This window comes from Aethina tumida, chromosome 5 (genome assembly GCF_024364675.1).
Source record: "Aethina tumida isolate Nest 87 chromosome 5, icAetTumi1.1, whole genome shotgun sequence".
Lineage (NCBI taxonomy): Eukaryota > Metazoa > Arthropoda > Insecta > Coleoptera > Nitidulidae > Aethina > Aethina tumida.
This window is the reverse complement of record NC_065439.1, coordinates 15,737,463-15,761,900: the sequence shown is the minus strand read 5'-3', so window position 1 is coordinate 15,761,900 and position 24,438 is coordinate 15,737,463. Positions and strand designations below refer to the sequence as shown.

General features: G+C 28.8%; 1 protein-coding gene across 3 annotated transcripts in view; it reads left to right on the top strand.

Annotated features, from left to right (window-relative positions):
• The window catches only part of LOC109601732 (E3 ubiquitin-protein ligase HECW2-like), a 121,594-nt gene that overhangs the window by 59,125 nt on the left and 38,031 nt on the right, over positions 1-24,438 (top strand). For 2 of the 3 annotated variants that reach the window (XM_049967186.1, XM_049967188.1), the window contains exons 2-7: positions 16,268-16,360; positions 16,416-17,948; positions 18,008-18,276; positions 18,335-18,520; positions 18,586-18,681; positions 18,762-19,012. In XM_049967186.1, coding sequence (XP_049823143.1) covers positions 16,268-16,360; positions 16,416-17,948; positions 18,008-18,276; positions 18,335-18,520; positions 18,586-18,681; positions 18,762-19,012 — 2,428 coding nt within the window. The remainder of the gene's footprint in view (positions 1-16,267; positions 16,361-16,415; positions 17,949-18,007; positions 18,277-18,334; positions 18,521-18,585; positions 18,682-18,761; positions 19,013-24,438) is intronic. The other variant, XM_049967187.1, reaches the window with a different exon arrangement.

Here is a 24,438-nt window from a genome sequence, read left to right as displayed (position 1 = left end):
CCTTGAGCAGGAACAGGAGGTTGAAAATTATCTTCCCTAAGTCGTTGACGAATAGTTTCAATACTTATTCGAATCCCATTTATATTTTCTAACAGACTGTAAACTTCTTGTAGTCACAAACCCTTGTCTCAAAGTTAAAAATCTCGTAAAATGATCTTGAGCAGGAGTTGTAGCACGATGTCTACCCTGAATGACCGTCTCAGTCACCCGATCTAAATCCTATTGAGCACCTTTGGATATTAGACTGTCGCATCTAAACAAAAAACATCAAAAGCAAACAAGAACATCTTCAAAGTTTAAAAAATATTGTTTTTCTAAAAAAAATAAAAATTAAGAAAATTTGATGTTTATATAAAATAAAAATTTGAACTTGATATGGGGTATTTCCACCTCTAGTACGAATGATAGCCTCACATCTTGTTCATAGTCAAAATTTGAATTCGAATTTCATTTTGGTCCAAATTCTTCCAAATTTCGAGTGGAAGACACTTCACATCCTCTAATTTATTTAGACGGTTGTGAAGGTTCTTTAAACGGCTCCCAAGAATGTCACAGATATGTTGCATTGGGTTAAGGTCTGAACTGCGACGTGGCCAGATCATTGCATTAATCCCAACGTCAGAACGTGCATTATCCTGCATTAGTAAAAAATTTGAACCTATAAAAGGGGCATATGGCACCACATGTCCAAAATGTAACACTCAGCGTTAAGATTCCTATTATTTATCACCATCAAGTGGTACGTGGTGTTAAAGAAATACTTCCCCACACCATAATTGAACCCCCAACAAATAAGATTATCCACGGTAAATTCCGTCCTTGAACAGGAATAGGAGATTGAAAATTATCTTCCCTAAGTCGTTGTCGAATAGTTTCAATACTTATTCGAATCCCATTTATATTTTTTAACTGAGACTGTAAACTTCTTGTAGTCACAAACCCTTGTCTCAAAGTTAAAAGTCTCGTAAAATGATCTTGAGCAGGAGTTGTAGCACGATGTCTATCCTGAATGACCGTCTCAGTCATCCGATCTAAATCCTATTGAGTACCTTTGCGTATTAGACTGTCGCATCTGAACAAAAACATCAAAAGCAAACAAGAACATATTCAAAGTTTAAAAAATGCTGTTTTTCTACAAAAAATAAAAATTTGAACTTGATATGGGGTATTTCCATCTCTAGTACGAATGATAGCCTCACATCTTTTGTTCATACTCAAAATTTGAATTCGAATTTCATTTTGGTCCAAATTCTTCCAAATTTCGAGTGGAAGACACTTCACATCCTCTAATTTATTTAGACGGTTTTGAAGGTTCTTTAAACGTCTCCCAAGAATGTCACAGATATGTTACATTGGGTTAAGGTCTGGACTGCGACGTGGCCAGATCATTGCATTAATCCCAACGCCAGAACGTGCATTATCCTGCATTAGTAAAAAATTTGAACCTATGAAAGGCACCACATATACAAAATGTTACACTCAGCATTAAGGTCCCTATTATTTACCACCATCAAGTCGGTACGTGATGTTAAAGAAATGCTTTCCCACACCATAATTGAACCTCCACCAAATAGGATGATCCACGGTAAATTTCGTCCTTGAGCAGGAACAGGAGGTTGAAAATTATCTTCCCTAAGTCGTTGATGAATAGTTTCAATACTTAAAGGTCTCGTAAAATGATCTTGAGCAGGAGTTGTAGCACAATTTCCACTCAGAATGACCGTCTCAGTCACCCGCTCTAAATCCTATTGAGCACCTTTGGGTATTAGACTGTCGCATCTGAACAAAAAACATCAAAAGCAAACAAGAACATCTTCAATGTTTAAAAAATATTGTTATTGTAAAAAAAATAAAAATTAACAAAATTTGATGTTTATATAAAATTAAATTTTGAACTTGATATGGGGTATTTCGACCTCTAGTACGAATGATAGTCTCACATCTTCTGTTCATACTCAAAATTTGAATTCGAATTTCATTTTGGTCCAAATTCTTCCAAATTTCGAATGGAAGACACTTCACATCCTCTAATTTATTTATACGGTTATGAAGGTCCTTGAAACGTCTCCCAAGAATGTCACAGATATGTTACATTAGGATAAGGTTTGGACTGTGACGTGGCCATACCACAGCATTAATCCCAACGTCAGCACGTGCATTATCCTCCATTAAGGCATTAAGATTCCTATTATTTATCATCATCAAGTCAGTACGTGGTGTTAAAGAAATGCTTCCCCATACCATAATTGAACCACCACTAAATAGGATGATCTACAGTAAATTCTGTCCTTGAACAGGGATGGGAGGTTGAAAATTATCTCCCTAAGTCGTTGTCGAATATTTTTAATACTTATTCGAATTCCATTTATATTTTCTAACTGAGTCTGTAAACTTCTTGTAGTCACAAACCCTTGTTTCAAAGTTAAAAGTCTCGTAAAATGATCTTGAGCAGGAGTTGTACCATGATTTCTACCCTGAATGACCGTCTCAGTCACCCGAAGATTTAGATCTTATTGAGCACCTTTGGGAAGTATTAGACTGTCGCATCTGAACAAAAAACATCAAAAGCAAAGAAGAACAACTTCAAACCATACAGGAGTAGTGGCAACAAATTCCTGTTGACACAGTAAGTAAACTGGTAGATTCTGTGCCTAAAAGATGACAAGAAAAGAAAAAGAAAATTAAAATTATCAAATTAAAAAAAAACATCAACAAAATAATGTTGCTCTCCGCCGTAAATGTTGTTGATTGGTTATATTGGTCGAGTTTTCCTAACATCATGATTCTTGCTGGAGATACAGGCAACATACTGGTAAACCTAGCCCTTTTAATACAAAACGAATCAGGCACGAAACGAATGCGTAGAAATATTTTGACAACAATAACAAAAAAAAAATTCCAACTCCGGGGAGTCATTCACCGACTTCCGATCCCCGTGAATAGAAAAACATTTTCATCCGAATGTGCCCCGGCGTCACGGTGCTCAACACCGAACAATGCGGACGAGAGCGGCGCAATTTGCCGGCGCATTATGGTCGAAAACAATGGGGGGAATCCGCGGGGCCTTTTCTCGTGAGAAATGCACGGACGGGAAGAGGTGCTAATGGAACGAAAGACGTCATAAGACGTTCGGGGTCAGTTCCGACGGAAGTCCGAAAACGGGGTGCGACGCGAAAGCAAACAGACGACGACCACTTGGCCGATTGCTTAATTGATGGGAACCCGCATGGACAAGGCAAACAGCTTAAGTTAATCTGTTTTTGTTTTCTTTCGTTATTAATGAGTGATGATAAGTGGTAATTAGGAAATTAAATTTTCCCTAACGGCCCCATATCACGATGCCTATAATGATAATTATTTCAAAATAAATAAATTTTGTTTGGAAATTACGAGAAGTTAACAGTGATAAACTTTTATCGGTTTTCCATATGAGATTGACGTATAAACCGATGAGAAGTGGCTTATTAAAATTTCCTGTAATTTCGATTGTATGGGTAGTTTAAAGAGAATGTTTCCTGAAATACAAATCACGTAGATATTTTAGAATGGTTTCCAGCAGTAAAATTTAACATTCATTTATCTGAGCCTATTAGAGTTTGAAATGTCTTATTTGTTTGGTAAAAAATAAAATTTTGTAAACAAATGTTTATATATTTGTAATAAACTGGTGCTATTATTTGTGCTTATGTTCCAACTGAATTATATTTTATTTAGCTATATAAATTAAGTTTCTCAATAAACAAAAAATAATAGGTATTCAAAAACATAATTAAAACATTTTCACTTATTACAAAACTATTATTCTTTTCAGAAATTTTGTAACAAAAAATGAAAAATCTGAAAAATGAATAGAGATATTAAATAAAAAATTGGAATTTATAAGAAATGAAAGTTTTAATTTAAAAATCTTTCAAAAATTAATCATCAAAATATGTACTATAAGAAAATTGGAAATTTTTAATATCAAAAATCATTATGAACATGAAAAATTGAAGAATATACCATTTTGAAAAAGTAGTAAGGTCATACATTCTCAATATTCTGTGTTAAGAAAATGATTAAAAATTTTGTAAAAAGTAAATATAATATAGGAAAAAAATAAATAATGAGAAAAATGTTAAAATATGATATAAGAATATATTAAAATAAATCATGAACTAAAAACGTAAATTATTTTTTCCTGTATTTATTATGACTTTTGATTTTTATCAGTCAATAAAAAAATATATTAGTAGTATATTTTTATATGAAAATATTCTGAATTTGATCATGTGAATATTAATAAATTTTAATTACAAAAGTCGTCACAGACTTAAAAAATTGAAGATTGTAGTTGGAAGAATATTAATAACATTAAAATTTTCCATTTCTGAGAACAAATAATAAATATTTGAGTATAAACAAAGTTTTTAAATGTTATACAGTTTAATACAAAAATGTTAAAATATAAGTATTTATTTAAATAAATTAGCAACCAATATTGTCAATTCTTTGTGTTATTTATTACACTAATACTAATTATAAATTTTTGAATTGCAAATATAGCAAATTTTTTAAAAAATACTTAAAATTAAAAGTCAAGTAATGTTTAATATCAGAATTCAATAGAAATCATTTATGACAAATTTAAATTGTAAATAAATTTAAAAATATCAACAAATTAACAGCAATATTCGACAAAAAATTGTAATTTATATAAAAATATATAAATTATTCATTTAAAAATTATCAAAAATTAACGATCAAAAAGTTCATATTTTGAATTTTGAATTTGAAAATTGTATATTTTTTAAGTGTAAGAAACATAAAAACCATAGTTTTTATCTAAATACTCGAAATTACCAAATTTCAACAATAAAAAATTCTTTTATGTAAACAAAAATATTTTAATAATAGTTGTAAGAAAAATTGAATTAAAATTTTGTAAAAATTATAAATATAATGTAGGAAAAAATTAATACCATAGTTTGAAAGAGCATAATTAAAGTTGTCAATAAAAAAAATATATTAGTAGTATATTTTTATATGGAAATATTTAGAATTATCAAAATTTGATCATGTGAATATTAATAAATTTTAATCACAAAAATCGTTATAGACTTAAAAATTGAAGATTGTAGTTGTAAGAATATTAATAACATTAAAATTTTCCATTTTTGAGAACAAATAATAAATATCTGAGTATATACAAAGTTTTTAAATGTTGTACAGTTTAATACAAAAATGTTAAAATATAATTATTTATTTAAATAAATTATAAACCAATATTGTTAATTCTTTGTGTTATTTATTACACTAATACTAATTACAAATTTTTGAATTGCAAATATAGCAAATTTTTCAAAAAATACTTAAAATTAGAAGTCAAGTAATGTTTAATGTCAGAAATCAATAGAAATCAATTATGACAAATTTAAATTGTAAATAAATTTAAAAATATCAACAAATTAACAGTAATATTCGACAAAAAATTGTAATTTATATAAAAATATATAAATTATTCATTTAAAAATTGTCAAAAATTAACGATCAAAAAGTTCATATTTTGAATTTTGAATTTGAAAATTGTATATTTTTTAAGTGTAAGAAACATAAAAATCATAGTTTTTATCTAAATACTCGAAATTACCAAATTTCAACAATAAAAAATTCTTTTATGTAAACAAAAATATTTTAATAATAGTTGTAAGAAAAATTGAATTAAAATTTTGTAAAAATTATAAATATAATGTAGAAAAAAATTAATACCATAGTTTGAAAGAGCATAATTAAAGTTGTCAATAAAAAAAATATATTAGTAGTATATTTTTATATGGAAATATTTAGAATTATCAAAATTTGATCATGTAAATATTGATAAATTTTAATCACAAAAATCGTTATAGACTTAAAAATTGAAGATTGTAGTTGTAAGAATATTAATAACATTAAAATTTTCCATTTTTGAGAACAAATAATAAATATCTGAGTATATACAAAGTTTTTAAATGTTGTACAGTTTAATACAAAAATGTTAAAATATAAGTATTTATTAAAATAAATTATGAACCAATATTGTTAATTCTTTGTGTTATTTATTACACTAATACTAATTACAAATTTTTGAATTGCAAATATAGCAAATTTTTCAAAAAATACTTAAAATTAGATGTCAAGTAATATTTAATGTCAGAAATCAATAGAAATCAATTATGACAAATTTAAATTGTAAATAAGTTTAAAAATATCAACAAATTAACAGTAATATTCGACAAAAAATTGTAATTTATATAAAAATATATAAATTATTCATTTAAAAATTGTCAAAAATTAACGATCAAAAAGTTCATATTTTGAATTTGAAAATTGTATATTTTTTAAGTGTAAGAAACATAAAAATCATAGTTCATCATCTAAATACTCGAAATTACCAAATTTAAACAATAAAAAATTCTTTTATGTAAACAAAAATATTTTAATAAAAAATATTATCAAAAATATGAAAACCTAAAAAATGTAGTTGTAAGAAAAATTGAATTAAAATTTTGTAAAAATTATAAATATAATGTAGGAAAAAAATTAATACTATAGTTTGAAAGAGCATAATCAAAGTTGTTAAATGTTATACAGTTTAATACAAAAATGTTAAAATATAATAAAATAAAAATTTATTCAGAAATATCATAAACCAAAAACGACAATTACATTTTTCGGTACTTAATATATAAATTGTTTCTTTCTTCTAAATAAAAATTATATTAATACTTTGTATTATTTATTCATATACTAATTATACATTTTTGAATTGCAAAAGATATTCAAAATTAGAGACTTATGTTTAATGTCAGAAATGAACATAAATCAATTATGAAAAATTTAAATTGTAAGTAAATTTAAAAATATCAAAAAATTACAAAATATGAGTTTCAAGGAATTTGAAAATTGTACATTTTTTAAGTGCAAAAATCATAGAAACTATAATGTTTTATGAAAATATTCAGAATTATCAAAATTTAGCAATATAAAACTTTTTGTAAAAATAGAAGTAGAAATATGTATTTTAATTAAAAATCATTAAAAACATGAAAATGTAAAAAATGTTCTTCCAATTCTTAAGAACAAATAAAGGCACAAATTCTCTTTCTAGTCTAGAATATATATATATTTTTAATGATTTTATATATGTATATATATATATATATATATATATATATATATATATATATATATATAAAATAAAATTTTCTAAAATATGTAATTATAATGTATCATTTCTTACTTTCAATAAGCACCATGATATTCGCGTGGAACGGCTGCTGCGTTACCTGCATTTCCTGCGACCGAGAAAAGAAACGCCAGAAAAGTGTCATTAACGACGGGAAAACAGTGGCGTTTTGTTCGCGTGGTTTTCGCGATCGTTTGCACACACACAAAAGTTTCCTGTGTTTGTTTTGCGGTGCTGATGGTCGACGATCGCATCCGGCCGCCGGATGGTAGGGAGGGCGGCGGCGGTGGAGGCGCGTTTCCGCTGGAAAAATTACGTCCATTCATCGCGAATCGGCCGTTCGTTGTCTCTTTCCGCGGACGACCCACTTAAGCTGGTCGCACAACCGTTTTCGGTTCTTCTGACGGACGATTGACGGACGGATTCACCCACCCCGTGTCAACCTTGCGCCGCACCCACGGACGGCTCGAAAATAGATTACCTGCGGATGTACGGATTCCCGGAGACGAAGTGTGATGTCTTGCAGACGCTTTGATCTGTCGGTTGTCGGGGTGCGTTTGATTGTTACGCTGATAATTCGGTTAGTTGTGGGTGCGAGTTGATTGATTGTTGTCGTCGAAACGATGAGTTGACGCTGCTTATTATAATTGGATTTATGCTTTTCATAACACAAAACTATGACTTCAACTAAAATTAGCCCAAATGATGTTTCTATAGACAAAATATCATTAAAAGTCAACTACAACAATTTGAAATTCTGTAAGAAAATTAAAATCGACAAAAATTAACCATTAAAATTTGTAATTTTGTGAGGAAAAGTCTAGAATTATCAAAATTCAATTATCAATAAAAATCTGTAAGTTTCAAATACTAGTGTATGAGCTTCTGCAAGGAACTTAAAAATTATACATATTTTAATGTAGAAATCAAAAATCACCTGGTATTTTTAAATTGTGTAAAAAAACAAAATAAAATAATCGATAAACATTAATCAAACATGAAAACCTTTTATGAGCATATCAAGAAGCATCAAAATTCAATTATTAGGAATACACATTTTGTAAGAAAATTAAAAATAATAATAATAATTAAAAATTAATAATATAAAAATTAAATTATTGTATAAAATTTGTAAATTTTATATTTTAAGAGCAAACAATTATCAAAAATAAACTATTAGAATATGAATATCTGTAAGAAATTTGCAAATCAAAACAGTTTTGTTTGGCAATTATAAAATTAAAAAAAAAATAAAACGTCATAATTTTGAACGGAAATATTTAAAATAGCCAAAATTCAACCATTAAAAACTGAAATTTTATATGAAAGACATACTATAAAAATTTAAAATATATATTTGTAAGAAAATTTAAATATAAAACATCATCAATAACAGATCATACAAATGTATCCTTTTGTAAAAATTGAAAATTTTATGATTTTTTATAATTACTAAAAATCAATTAATAAAAATGTTTCCTTACAGAAGTTTCAATTGTTAGCGTATGAACTTCTGTAAGGGACTTAAAAATTATACATTTTTTAATGTAAAAATCAAAAATTATCTGACATTTTGAAATTATTTAAGAAAAGTAGAATAAAATAATCGATAAATATTAATCAACCATGAAAACTTGTAAGTTTTTATAAGCATATCAAAAAACAATAAAAAATTCTCAATCCTTAAAAAATGTATATATATCCACAAATTAACAATAATAATGTATGACTGAACTGACAGAAAATCATCAAAAATCAACCTTACAAATGGTTACATCATTTTGTAAAAATTGAAAATTTTATGATTTTTTATAATTACCAAAAATCAATGGTCTAAATATGAATTTATGTAATTTTTCTAATATAATTGAAAAAATGTTTAAGTGTAAGAATTATAAAAACTTTAATTTTATGAGGAGAAACGAAAAAAATAAATCTGAAATTTTGTATGAAAATTGAAAAATACAAAAAGTGACATCATCAAAAATACCATAAAAATTTTTTTTGTAAATATCGATAGTTCGACATTTTTATAATTAGAAGTAATTTTTAAAATCATAAAATTTGTTTTAACTAGGAAATTTTGTAAAAATTTTTCAATTTTATATTTTAAAGTAATAAAATGCTAAAATTTAGAAAAAATTGAGATTTACAAAAAAAAAATTAATCGACTAATTTATTTATGTATAAAAATATAATGAAAAAAATAGAAAATTTTTGAATAAATTGACAATTAATAAAATTTAAGTATTTAGGGATAATTTATGTCAGAAATAATCAATCCATAATCAATTTATAGGGAAAGATCAAATATCAACTGTATAAATGTTACGAAAAATCAACAATTTGAATATGAATTTTTGTAATAAAATTGAAAAATATACAGTTTTTAGTATAAGGCATTATAAAAACTTTAATTTTATACGGACATATTAGGAAACATAAAAATTCAATCATTTAAATCAGAAATTTTGTATGAAAATTGAAAATTACGAAATAATTGACGCAGGTTGGAAATCATTAAAAATACTATAAAAAATTAAAAGTGTAGCTGTGATAAAATTATAAATATAAAAAAATCTTCAAAAATAATGTATAAAAGGATTTCTTAATGCTTAATTTTTCCTATAATAAATTCATCAATTATTATTCTACGAAAAATTGAAATTTTGTTAGACAATAATCAAAATAAACCAAAAATTTATAAATGTAAAAAAGGTTTTACATATTAAGGATAATATTAATCCATTTTTTAAGAGATGGTAATGACATTTATAAAATTTGAAGTAATTTATAAAATCTTTAATTCATAAAAAATTGTTTTATTTGCGAAATTTTATAAAAAATTCAGAATCTCAATATTATATTTGAAAGTAATAAAATACTAAAATTATGAAAAAAATTGAGATTTACAAAAAAAAAAATTAATGTTATAGTTTATTTTTAAATTGTAATTGTATTTTTTTATTACACATTAAAATTTTTCGAATTTTTTATATCATTTTTTAAATTAGAATGATGTAATAAACTAATTAAAGTAGAAATTAATACAATAAAATTATATATTATAACAAAATTCAATTTCTGTTTGTTTATTTTTACTTGCACATTTACATTTGCGTTTTATTTGCGAAATTTTAGAAAAAATTCAGAATCTCTCAATATTATATTTGAAAGTAATAAAATACTAAAATTATGAAAAAAATTGAGATTTACAAAAAAAAAAAATTAATGTTATAGTTTATTTTTAAATTGTAATTGTATTTTTTTATTACACATTAAAATTTTTCGAATTTTTTATATCATTTTTTAAATTAGAATGATGTAATAAACTAATTAAAGTAGAAATTAATACAATAAAATTATATATTATAACAAAATTCAATTTCTGTTTGTTTATTTTTACTTGCACATTTACATATTCAAATCAGATATTAATCGTAAATATTGAAATTTAAAACAATTTCAGTTATTTTTTAAAACTTTTTAAGACGCAATTTATCCATCTAAAACCACAACTGACCAAGATAACGTGCAACCGAAACAACCAGAAAGTTCCTTAACCGATAAGAACACGTGCGCAATTTTACCAACGCACTCGCGCTCTCGTTACGGTCCCGTAAAATACCGACGACGCTAATAAGAATAAAAATAAAAACGCCAAGCCAAGGTGTGAATGCGAACGCAAACGTGGCGATCGCGATGCGACGAGACGAGGAGCCGCACATGGTGAGGGACGAGCGCGGCGACGAGTGCGTGTGGCCTCGATACGTTTCATTCAGTTTTCGTGGCCGGTTTCGTGGGGGCCTTTCCCCCCCCCTCACTCACGCCGGCTTACGATTCATTCATGTTTCGGCCGCGTGAATGGGATCGCACTTTTCCTCGAAAACGGGACATTCGGAAATTTCACGTGGTTCTTTTGAATAATTAAAATTCGTTGCGATTGGTTTTGGTGGCCCATTTTTAAGGAAATTCTCGTATAACATACGGGGTGTCCAAATTTGTTGATTGGAGTTATTCCATTTCATGAGATAGAGTAAAACTGATTTGGTGTCTATAAATATTCTAAATAATATAAAATTATTTTTAGATTAAAAATAAAATAAATTTATACACTTTAAAAAATAAACCTCAACCTGCAGTTTACTATACTTAAAATATATTATAGGAAAAATATTTTAGATAAACATAAAATATGTAATTAAAAAATAATTTTCTTTTTGGGTTTAAAAATTTTGACATTTAAAAAAAATATTAGGAATATTCACTCTAATCATTGAACACGTAATATACAATAGTCTACAATATTAAAATTAATTTTTTTTACTGCAGATTAAAAAATAATATCTTTAAAATATATTATAGAAAAAATACTTTATAGAAACATAAAATGTGCAATTAAAAAATAATTTTCTTTCTTGAGTTTTGAAATTTTGACAGTTTAAAAGTTTACATGGATTTAAAAAAATATATTATCATTAACACACATAATTTACGACTGACAAACAGATTACAATATTAAAATTAAAATTTGAAGTATTTTATAAAAATTTTTTTGAGATTGTTTTAGGAAAAATATTTTAGACAAACATAAAATGTGCAATTAAAAACTAATTTTCTTTCTTGGGTTTTGAAATTTTGATAGTTTAAAAGTTTACATGAATTTAAAAAAATACTATATTATCATTAACACACATAATTTACAACTGACAAACAGATTACAATATTCAAATTAAAAATTAAAATTGAAGTATTTTATAAAAATTTTTTTGAGATTGGTTTACTGCAGTTTAAAAAATAATATAATCCCTAAAATATATTATAGGAAAAAATTTCAGACAAATATAAAATATGCAATTAAAAAATAATTCTCTTTTTTGGGGTTTGAAATTTTGACTGTTTAAAAATTTACATGGATTTAAAAAAATATTAGGAATATTCACTCTAATCATTGAACACGTAATTTACAACTGACAAATAGTACACAATATTAAAATTAAATTTTTTTTACTGCAGTTTATAAAATAATATAATCTTTAAAATATATTACAGGAAAAAGTACTTTATAGAAACATAAAATACGCAATTAAAAAAATAATTTTCTTTCTTGAGTTTTGAAATTTTGGCAGTTTAAAAGTTTACATGGATTTAAAAAAATATTATATTATCCTTAACACACATAATTTACACCTGACAAACATATTACAATATTAAAATTAAAAATTAAAATTTGAAGTATTGTACAAAAATTTTTTTTGAGATTGTTTTACTGCAGTTTAAAAAATAATATAAGCCCTAAAATATATTATAAGAAAAATATTTTAGACAAATATAAAATGTGCAATTAAAAAATAATGTTCTTTCTTGGGTTTTGAAATTTTGACAGTTTAAAAATTTACAAGGACTTAAAAAAGATTAGGAATATTCACTCATTGAACATTGAATATTATCTTTAAAATATTTTACAGGAAAAAGTACTTTATAGAAACATAAAATATGCAATTAAAAAGATATTTTTCTTTCTTGAATTTTGAAATTTTGACAGTTTAATTGTTTACATGGATTTAAAAAAATATTATATTATCATGAACACACATAATTTACAACTGACAAACATATTACAATATTAAAATTAAAAATAAAATTTTAAGTATTTTATAAAAAAATGTTAAAAAATGTTATAGCAAAAAATACTTTAACAAACTCAAAATGTGGAATTAAAAAATAATTTTCTTCTTGGATTTTGAAATTTTAACATCTTAAAAATTTTGTGTAGTTGATTTTTGATCTATTTCTAAGGAAATTTTATAGTAATTTTTATTAAATAAAATTAATTAAACTGCTCAAAAATTGGTGAAAAGGTCTACTTTGATGATTTAGGAGAACTTTTTAATTTCACAGACCTGTAACACTTAAATTTTAAACCCGATTTTGACAAAAATTAGGTGTTAATTTTAAACAGATAACCAGTAACAAGTGAATAGTGAACAGACAGACAATTAATTTAACAGTGACAAACCTGTCACGGTTGTTCCGTCTCGTAAACACCGATAAAATCGAGGTTTCTCGGTAGCGTGCCGGCTCCCCCGGTTTCGAGATTCCATTGTGAACGGGAACGTCCCACATCCGGTACCGGAAGAGCGGACCATTCGGAATGCGAGTTGGTTCCGAAAAACCGCACCGTTTCGGACCGGTACCGATCGGTTCGAGTAATCTGACTCACGTTTCCCGGATAACAGTTCCTGTCGCTCGGCGGATTTTCATTAATCGGTTCACTTTGTGCCTGTACGCTATTATGATGCCATTCTATGTGGAAAAGGTGGTACCGATTTCTGGGTTGACAGTTTAGAAGGTATGCAATGAACAAGTTTAGTTTATTAAATTACACATTTCCGTTATTTCTTTATTTAAACTATCGCTTTCTACAAAGTCGCCATATTTCTATTGTCGTGCTCTGTTTTATTTAAACCTGGAGTCTTTATACTCCGATTTCTTTTTCAGAGGTGGATAATTCCATTCAGAAATAAAAATTTCTTAGAATAAATCCATTTTTATTATTTTTATTATGGTTCTTTATAGTAACGTGTGGTTTTCTTCATAAACTGTTATGAAAATTATAAGACAAAGAATTGACATTTTTAAATTAAGTAAGGATAATTATCAAAAATAAAACGATAAAAATAGGAAATTTATTTAAAATTTACAATATTTAATTAGAATATTTAATTAAAATTTTGAAATTATTAAAGCGGAGTAAATTTAAAAATAGAAATTCAAAATTTTGTAAAACATTAAAATTTTTAGATATTTTTTAATATCAAAATATTTCCGAATTATGATTCTTTAATATAGAATGTGCTTTTTCCATAAATTAATTGTTCTACTTAGTTGTAATAAATATAAAAAATAAATGATAAAAAGAAATATTTAAATTTTAGACAAATTTGAATATTTAATAAATAGAACATCAAATTAAAATTAAGAGTTATTTAAATTGGGAAAATAAAAATGCGATAATAGATCATTTATTTTTTCAATTTATTTATTCATTTATTCATTTATTCATTTATTCATTTATTCATTTATTTATTTATTCATTTATTCATTTATTCATTTATTCATTTATTCATTTATTCATTTATTCATTTACTCATTTACTCATTTACTCATTTACTCATTTATTCACTTATTCACTTATTCATTTATTCATTTATTCATTTATTCATTTATTCATTTATTCATTTATTCATTTATTCATTTATTCATTTATTCATTTATTCATTTATTCATTTATTCATTTATTCATTTATTCATTTATTCATTTATTCATTTATTCATTTATTCATTTATTCATTTATTCATTTATTCATTTATTCATTTATTCATTTATTCATTTATTCATTTATTTATTTATTTATTTATTTATTTATTTATTCATTTATTCATTTATTCATTTATTCATTTATTCATTTATTCATTTATTCATTTATTCATTTATTCATTTATTCATTTATTCATTTATTCTTTATTCATTTATTCATTTATTTGTTTATTTATTTATTTATTTATTTATTTTAAAGGTCAATTAAAGGTAAAAATTATGGAAAATCAACAATAAATATAATAAATTATAAAAATTTTTAAAATAAATTAAAAATTATATATTATTTAAATTTTATAAAAATAAAAATAGAAAACATTTTAAAAGTCAATTAAAAAATATTATAATCAATAATAAAAATATGAAATTTTATAGTTTAAATTTTGGAAAAATTTGAAAACTTATAAAATAAAATTGGGTATTATTCAAATTGTAAAAATATAAATTTTTCAAATTTTCAGAGGTTCTTTTCCACATTTTTCAATTCTTTTTTTTTCTTAAAAATTATCAATAATCGCCAATAAAAATAAATAACTGTAATTGTAATTTTTACATAGAAAATACAATTCAAGATTTTGAAATTATTCAAAATGAAAAAAAAAAAAACAAAATAAAAATGCAAAATTGAATAAATATAATACTATACTATATATCTAGATGTTTTTGAATTTAAAAAAATCATAAAATTAATTGTTATTGTTATGTCAATATAAAAAAAATAATAATTTTCAAAAATTTGTCAGTTTTAAAGAGTAATCATTATCAAAAATCAACAATAAAAATAAGATACAATCGAATTTAATTTAAAATTTTGAAATTTTTTAAATTGAATGAACACTATATTAGAAGCACCCACTTACACCAACATTTACAAAAAGAAACAATCCTAACTATACAGGGTCCTTGGTCACGTTGGTGGTCTATCGGAAGATTCTAGAACATGGCAACTGCCTTTTGGCATTATATACTTTAGTTCTAGGGGCTGTTTACTCTAAAAAGGGTTTTGAATTTCTTATTTATTTGTGTAAGGTAAGAAACAAACAAAATACTATCCATTTGGACATAATTTATCAGTAATAAATAATTTTCGTATATATGTACTTCAGAGAACAAGAAACTTTTCTGAATGGGAGGTATAAAAGTGACAAGTGATATTTTATTATATGAAAATAAATAATTTGCAAATATTTCATATTTCTGTTATTGCAAAAGAACAAACACAGTTATTTCTAGGTCACATCGTAAAAGCATGAAATCGCATTTCTCACTGCGAAATAGTTTCCGGGACCGTTGTTGCTTTGTTTGGAAAAATGAGTGGAATCGCACGGCGTTTCGCTCTGTCGCGGCGCAATATATCGTGAGAGTGTTACGTGCAATTTTTGCAATTTATCAATTTATGTAACAGGATATGCATTAATTACCCGTATACAATTTTTTATTCCTTTCGATTATCGGAATAGTCGATGACTGTTGCGATTTTGTGGTGTGGCCGTCTAAATTTGGTGTGGTATGGTTTATTTAAAATTTTCCGCGTTGTGGTCCAGATGTTGGAATTTACAAGAAATTCAACCGATTAATGATGTGGTTTCCGACATTATCAGTTTCAAACTAAAATTTCTTGGAATTTTAATTTGCCTGTTTTTATAAATTTATTTGGAGCTAATCGTAGTTTCCTTTTACAGATAGCAATTGTGTGGAAGAGTGTCTCGCTAGACAAGAGGTTAATGGTCAGGAACAAAGCACGATGTGGCTTCTGGACATCCCCCAGCATAATGGTAACAACACCATCAAATCTTAACTTCAAATTTTAATCTTTTTACTGTTTTGCAGACTGCGAAAAGCTGTTGTGCTTTCGCTACTACGATGGAGGAACGTTGGATTACCTAGCTCAAAGCGACAAACTAATCATCAAACGACCCAGTGATAAACTCAAAAAACTGATCAAAGTCAAGCAGAAGAACAAATACAATGGTATCGAGAACGACGCCTTCCAGGACGAGCCTGATATGCCACACCTCAAAAGCCCCGGTTCAGTTGAAGACCTCAACGCCGACAAGGATCAAATCTTGTCAGGTGTCAAGAAAAAACAGCTCAATGGTATGATAACCTCGGAGAGCACAGAATCAATAGGTGGTACCAAGAAAAAGATCCGCTCCAAAGCCAAGTCGCCGAACAAAGAGTACTACCAAATCTGGACGGCTTATAGTCCGACGGACGACGAAACCAAAGACATAACTTGCATGGATTTTGCCGAAAACGCTCCACCATTGCCTCCGCGCACGCTACATAGACCTTTAGAGCGATCGCACGCTTTGAGCGATAGTTTCAAGCCTCCAGTCCACAGGCAGAACAAACCAAGGGCCATGCAAAAGCTGGAGGACACGTTCGGCTTCGAACTAATCGACACCGATGAAGACTACAAGTCGTACAGCACAGCTTCCACTGCCAGCTCTCTTTCGGACGTAGACGTTAACGCCACTCCAACACATAAGATTAAAGCCGCATTTTTAGATAACAGTAAGAAAATCGGAAGTGACAACTACGTGACGACGGTGCTGAGTAAAGCAGATGCTCAGTTCCCTCCTCACCTACCCTTAGAAAACAAGGATAGTCAAAGTTCCATTTCCACGCAAAGCAGTTCGTCCGCCGACGTGGTCGACGGCGAAGTCAACGAGAGTTTGACCTTAAAACCGCACAAACCTCTGACCAGGACACCGGAGTCCGAGGACCAGTCACCGGAAGAGGCGTGCTGCTCGAACGTTCCCCAAACTCCGTTACACCAAAGAAAAGCGATTGCGGCAAAGAACCCGGCCGTAATTCGTCCCCATCCCAAGGCGTTGGCGAGAGTCGCCGGCCTAACCTGCGCCACTCCCGTCTGTCCCCCAACTCCGACCCATCATTCCAGGAAAGCCCGGTACAACACGGAGTTGAAGCCGCCAAACTTAAAAGGCGACGCGTATCCGGACTTCCCGTTGGAGGGCCAGGAAATACTGCCGCCGCCCGAGGTAAAACAGGCGGACATCCGACCAATCGAAACGTTGGACTGGTCTAGCTGCAACGGCGCCTCGGAAGGTGAGGCGGCGGCGAACCAGGCCAAGGACAATCCACACCTCAGCATCATTGCTATGTCTGAGCTGAGGAACATAGACACGCGAAGTCCCGAAGTGAGGAGTAACGATCTGATCAGCAAAACGAGCTTGACTTTGAGACCGAGGAATGCGGAGGCGGAGGGTGCGAGCGGTGGTGTTCCATTGCCATTGCAAAGGTTGAGTACCGCCAGACTTCCGTCCATACCCGAACGAGGCCATAGGATACTGGCGGTACCGGAACTGCCTGGGGAACATGAGAATCCACTTCCACCATGTAAGTATAACTCGTTCGTACTGTTTTATTGTCTTACTCATTGTTATGTTTATATAAAGCTTGGGAAGCGAGGATGGATAGTCACGGAAGGGTGTTTTACATCGACCACGCGACCAGAACGACGTCTTGGACGAGACCGGGTTGCTCGGCTTTGCCTGGAGTTAGTGGCATTGGGGCGGAGCAACACAGACGGCAATTGGACAGACGGTACCAAAGTATACGAAGGACCATCAGTTCCAACAGGCTGGACCAACTGGACAATAGTACCGCACCTGGTTGTAAGTTGTTAACCAGGCCGGATTTTTTCACCGTTCTTCACATGAACCAAGTACGATTTGCTTGAATACTTATTGGTGTTAGTAATTGACATAATATTGTTGTTATAGGAAGCCTTATCTTTATACAACAAAAATTCGACTTTAAAACACATGATTGTCAGAATTCGTAGGGATCCCCTTATGTTTGAAAAGTACCAGCATAACAAAGATTTGGTGGCACTCGTTAACTTATTTGCTGATCCCTCTTTGGACTTACCAGTCGGCTGGGACACAAAGAAAGACAGGAACGATAAAGTAAGTAATATACATTTACCGTTTAACAAGTTACTAACCTACTAACTTTCCTGACACACGCACAGCAATTCTTTATTGACCATACTAACAAACGTACCACTTATATGGATCCTCGAGTACCGACCGAGACTTTAAGCTACTCCAGGAGAATGTCCATAGAAGTAAGTCTGCACCCTATTACTAAAAATTGTTTTGTTTTTTTTTTATTTCACGGGCTAAATGTATATTAATATATTTACAGGCTCCAAAACCTCCACCGAGGTCGGCTAGCTTCGTGACGAATCCCAGTCCGATGCCAGAACTCCCTGTCGCCTACAACGACAAAGTTGTGGCGTTCTTGCGACAGCCCAACATCTACGAAATCCTGAAGGAGAGACACGCTCCCATCAGCACCTCGCAGTCCCTAAGGGACAAGGTGAACGCGGTCAGAGTAGATGGTACCACCGCTTTGGACAAGTTCAGTCACGACATTCATTTGACCATTCTTCTGAGGTAAGTTACAACTACTACTAATATAGGCAACTAACATAACACGCACGTTCGATGGGGTTGCATACCCACAACGGCAGGCACTTTGCGTGGGTGATTGAAGGTAAAAAAATTGCGAACATCCGGCTGGTGAATTCATCGCAAAGTCTGGAAAATTAGAAAAACCTTCCGGAATGTAGGTCGATCGACGATAATGTTCGAACGATTATTTATGACCGTTTCCATGCATAATTAGTTGACATCGTTTGAATAATATAATTTATGTAATCCTTGTAACACGTCGAACACTGATAGCGTTCTTGCCTTATAAGAACAGTTTTTGGTTTTTTTTCTGCCGTTTTTGCATTGATGGTGTAAATAAATCAATGGGTACTAAAAAAATTAGCGTGTGTTTATGGGTGTGGATGGTTTTATTTTGTAGCTGATTTATGATTGTTGTTTATCTCTTTTGTGTCGTTGTTTTGTGATATTTTTTTAGAATTTCATTAAAATATTCAATTAAAAACACGCTACTGTCATTGAATTAATTGTAAACTCTCATCAATGAATTACTAAAACGAGTGTTTGCAGATATGAATATTAATTTTGATTAATTTAGCATAATTTGCACAAATGAATAATTTATAATAATAAAAAACCTTCTAGTAAATAATTTGCGAGTGAAACATGATAAATTGCTTTTTGTCAGTCATTTACAATTTGTGCAACACACTGTAATTTTCTAGAATCCACGATTTTAATCAAAGCGAGGTTCTTTTTTATGCACCACAAAACAATTCCTCTCACTGAGTTATATGTATGAGTAATACAAAAACTCTATCATTTACGATTTAATTTACATCAATAGAAAATTTATTATTTTTTGGGTGCCGTCCAAGGATACCCCTGTTTGAACAAAAGATGTGACGAAGTGTCCAAACACAGTTACTAAATTACTCTCATCATTCAATTCAGTATTGATTTTACGTATCTTATCGTCGGTTATCTGAAATTACAATAATTAGACACGGTACTAGACCGATTTGTTTATCTTGTAGGCAAAAATGTGCGTCATGAAATCATAAATTCAATGCGGCAACATGCGTTTTGTATGCAAGTCGCTCAAAAATTCTCAATATAGTCACATAACATAACGGTAGACGGCTCAGCGAAACGTTTTGCGAATGTGTAGGTAAAAATGCTTAGAAACCTTAACGGTACCGCCAGCGGACAGATGTTCCTACCTGAAAGACCCTATTCGGGAAGAAAATCGATCGATGTATGTGTTTGACAAGTGCATAAAAATGTATGCGAGATTAAAGGATGTTGTTTACCTGAGGGGAATTATAAGATCGTATTGATATTTTTGGATTTTTTTGAACGAATGAAATTTACAGTTTGTCGTTTTTAGTGCGTTGAAACAACAAAATTGCAACGTTCAACTTTATCGTTTAATTGACAAGATGCAACGGAATTTTATCCCATTATGCTAAACGGATCGTAAATCATTATAGATTTTTGCATCCGGTTTATTGGCTCTCTCGACAGTTTAATCACTATAAACTTCAATTCATTATTAGATATATCAACAAGTTTGTATGTGAAACAATCAACGTGTTTGCTTTCTTTAATCTCACAGAAGAAAAAGTATCAATACAGCACAAGTATTTCAGGCATTTGAAAGTACGTACTAAAAGTGTTGTGTGTAGCAAAGTATACAGTGTGTGTATTTATAAGGGGGCTACTTTAATACGTCTTTATTTTTGAGTTGTTGAAAATGGAGTTCCTCAAAATTATTGTTATGTATCTGTTAAATCTAATTTCAAATAGATACTCAACGTTATCTCTTATTGGAAAAACTGGAAATAATTAAGCATTTAGCTTAACTCGTTGATAAATATCCCTGACAATAATTGTGATGTTTATCCTTGGCAATTATAATTAAATTATCATGTAAGGGTTTACAAATAATTTTTAAATTGTCAATCAAACCTGGTCATTAGACTGAAAATATTAGTAAAATTTATAATAGTTACACTTTGATTATTATTTAAAGCTTTTCTAAGAATGATTGTATTCCTAATATATGCAAGAGTTTAAAACAGGCTTCGCTAATATATATCACTAAAAATTATCGTGATAATTATTCTTTTATATTTATCAATTTATTTATGAATTTTTATATTCCAAATATAACCAAGAGTTTACAAGAAAGTTCACTAATAAATATCACAATTTATAATTACAAAAATCAATTACTAAAAATTTTATATTTCTAAAAGTTTAGATCAGGATTCGTTAATAAATATCACTGAAAATTATCATGATATTTATTCTTTGATAATAATCTACTTATAATTAGAATTTACTAAAAAAATATATTTCAAATATAACTAAGAATTTAGAACAGTGTCCGTTAATATAATTAATATCACTTAAAATTATCGTGATATTTGTGCCTTGATAATTATTAATTTACAATTATATAAAATATATTAATAAATTTTATATGCCAAATATGGCTAAAAATTAAACCGGAGGTTGTAAATGAATATTGAAAATTTGTCCTTAATAATTGTCAATTTTTAAATATATAAATATTTTAAGAATTTTTATATTCCAAATACAACTAAATACAGGATTCTTTAATAAATATCACTGAAAATATCAATGAAATTTATAATAGTTACACTTTGATTATTATTTAAAGCTCTTTTAAGAATGATTGTATTCCTAATATATGCAAAAGTTTAAAACAGGTTACGCTGATATATATCACTAAAAATTATCGTGATAATTGTGCTTTTATATTTATCAATTTGTAATTATATGAAGGTATATTACGAATTTTTATATTCCAAATATAACTAAGACTTTATAACAGAGTTGACTAATAAATATCACTTAAAATTATCGTGATATTTATATATATACTTGACAATTTATAGTTACAAAAATTAATTACTGACAATTTTATATTCCGAATATAAATAAGAGTTTAGATCAGGGTTCGCAAACAAATATCACTGAAAATTATCAAGTTATTTATTCCTTGATAATAATCAACTTATATAACTAATCATTTGGAACATTGTCCGTTAATAATATTAATATCACTGAAAATTAGCGTGATATTTATTATTATTTATGCCTTGATAATTATTAATTTACATTTATATAAAATATATTAAAAATTTCCAAATATGATTAAAAAATTAAACCAGAGGTTGCAAATAAATGTCACTGAAAATTATCGTGATATTTGACCTTGATAATTATCAATTTTTAAATAAATAGAGATTTTAAGAATTTTTATATTCTAAATATAAACCAAAAGTTTAAAACAGGATTCTCTAATAACTATCACTGAAAATTATCGCGATATTTATGCCTTGATAATTATCAATTAGTATTATATAATACTTTTATACCCCAAACATAAACAAGTGTTTAGAACTTTATTCTCCAATAATTATCACTAACAATTGTGATATTTATATCTAGCTACATTAGTAATTTTAAGTTATAATAAAATTTTAAGAATTTTTTTATTACAAATATAACCATATGTTTAGAACAGGATTCTCCAATAAATATTACTGAAAATTATCGTGATATTTATGCCTTAATAATTATCAATTAGGGTCTATATAAAGATTTATTAAGAAACTTTCTATTCCAAATATAACCAAGAGTTTCGACTAGGGTTTGCTGATAAATATCAGTGGTTATTATCTTGATATTTAAGCCTTGATAATTATCAATTTATAATTAGTATTGATTAATAAGAAGTTTAGAAATATGTGTTTTTTGGTATAAAGAAATATTTAGGAAAATTTTATATTTTTTTTATTTCTTAATGAGGCATATTTATTAATACTAAAAAATATATGTTGTATAACATTCATATATACAAAATTCTTGCTTTGTCCTCCTCTCGTAAGTGATGAAATTAGTATTATTATTAGTAATATTCCATTGCCATTGTAGTATCTTACAGATATATATATATATGTCTTACAGAAAAGTTTACGTTTTATACGTTTACCTGACTAACATAATTCAATACACGGTTTACTTTTAGTGCATTCTTCGTAGTACTACTTCTTATTTTGTTCAAAAGTACCGACAATCTTGAAGAAACTAATCAAATATTCAAAAAACTCACGTTTTTACTTTGTACCAGAAACATTGTACCTAATTCGAATCAGATTCGTGTCAGCTTCAAGAGGGTGCAAAGAAACCAGATGGAAGAAATATGATACATTTTCAGTTGTTCCATTATAACAAAACACACAATTCAATAACAAAGATACATTAAAGTGACCTTCTTAAAGCAGACACTGTGTATATAAAAAAACCGTCGTGACCAGTACTAATCGCACCTTGAGCACTTCCACCTATTCATCAAACAGGGTTGGCGAGACTCAATTACTCGAATAATTGTTTTTAATCGCGCTCAATTACACTTACACAGTAAACGTTTTGTTTTTTTTTTTTATTATTACATGTGTGTGCAACGGCAATTGTCTTGAGTTACATGTGAAACGGGTCAATTCCCCGGACAATTTTCGCCCGTTCCGTACACGAAACAACGGAATCCGGATTGTTTGACGGGTGAGCACGTGCTACCTCCACTACCGCTTAAGCCCTATAATTTTCGACGATTAAAAAATTCTAACGTAATAAATTATAGACGGATTTTTTCGATGGTCTCCGGGCTATGTATTCTGGTTGTGGCGCACCGATTTGCATCTTCCTCAATTCGTAACGACGATTCTCAAGGCCTGTGGTGTGTGTGTCGTTACCCGACACCTGTACCGACTTCCTGCAACAACTGCCGAACGTTTCTGTTGTTGGCGAAAACCGCCGTTCACGCACCGTTTGGCCAGCAGGATGCGTGTTAGATTAAGGGTTGTTCAGCCAACGATACTTGTGCGCCGCTTTTTACGAAAGTGGCCGCAGCGGCGTTCCAAATTACCTGTCGAACCAAGAATGTTTCGAGCAATTCGATATTTTCCATTCGAGCTGTTCCCTTTACAAATTTGTCTAGGCACACAAGCGGTACAGGTGTTCGATTCGAAAACCAGACCCACCGGACTCTGCTAGCCATGGCCGCACGTATAACAATTAAACCGAGAGTTAATTTCGACACATAAACAACGATCGAAATTAAATAAATGAAGCTTGAATCCTGGCGACTGTGAAACCGTTGCAAGGACGAAACACAAAATGGAAAAAAGTGGGTAAAAACACACGTGCATATGTTGTAACACTACGTGATCCAATCAAGCGGAATCGATTGAAAAAAATTAGATCAATCTCCAGCGAGTATTTTCCACGGTTCGCGTGCGACAATTAATTTTACAAGATCAAGGTTTGGTGTTGGATGATGGCAAGAATTGTTTTCAGATGAAACAGACACAATGTTATTCAGCAAATTAAATTAA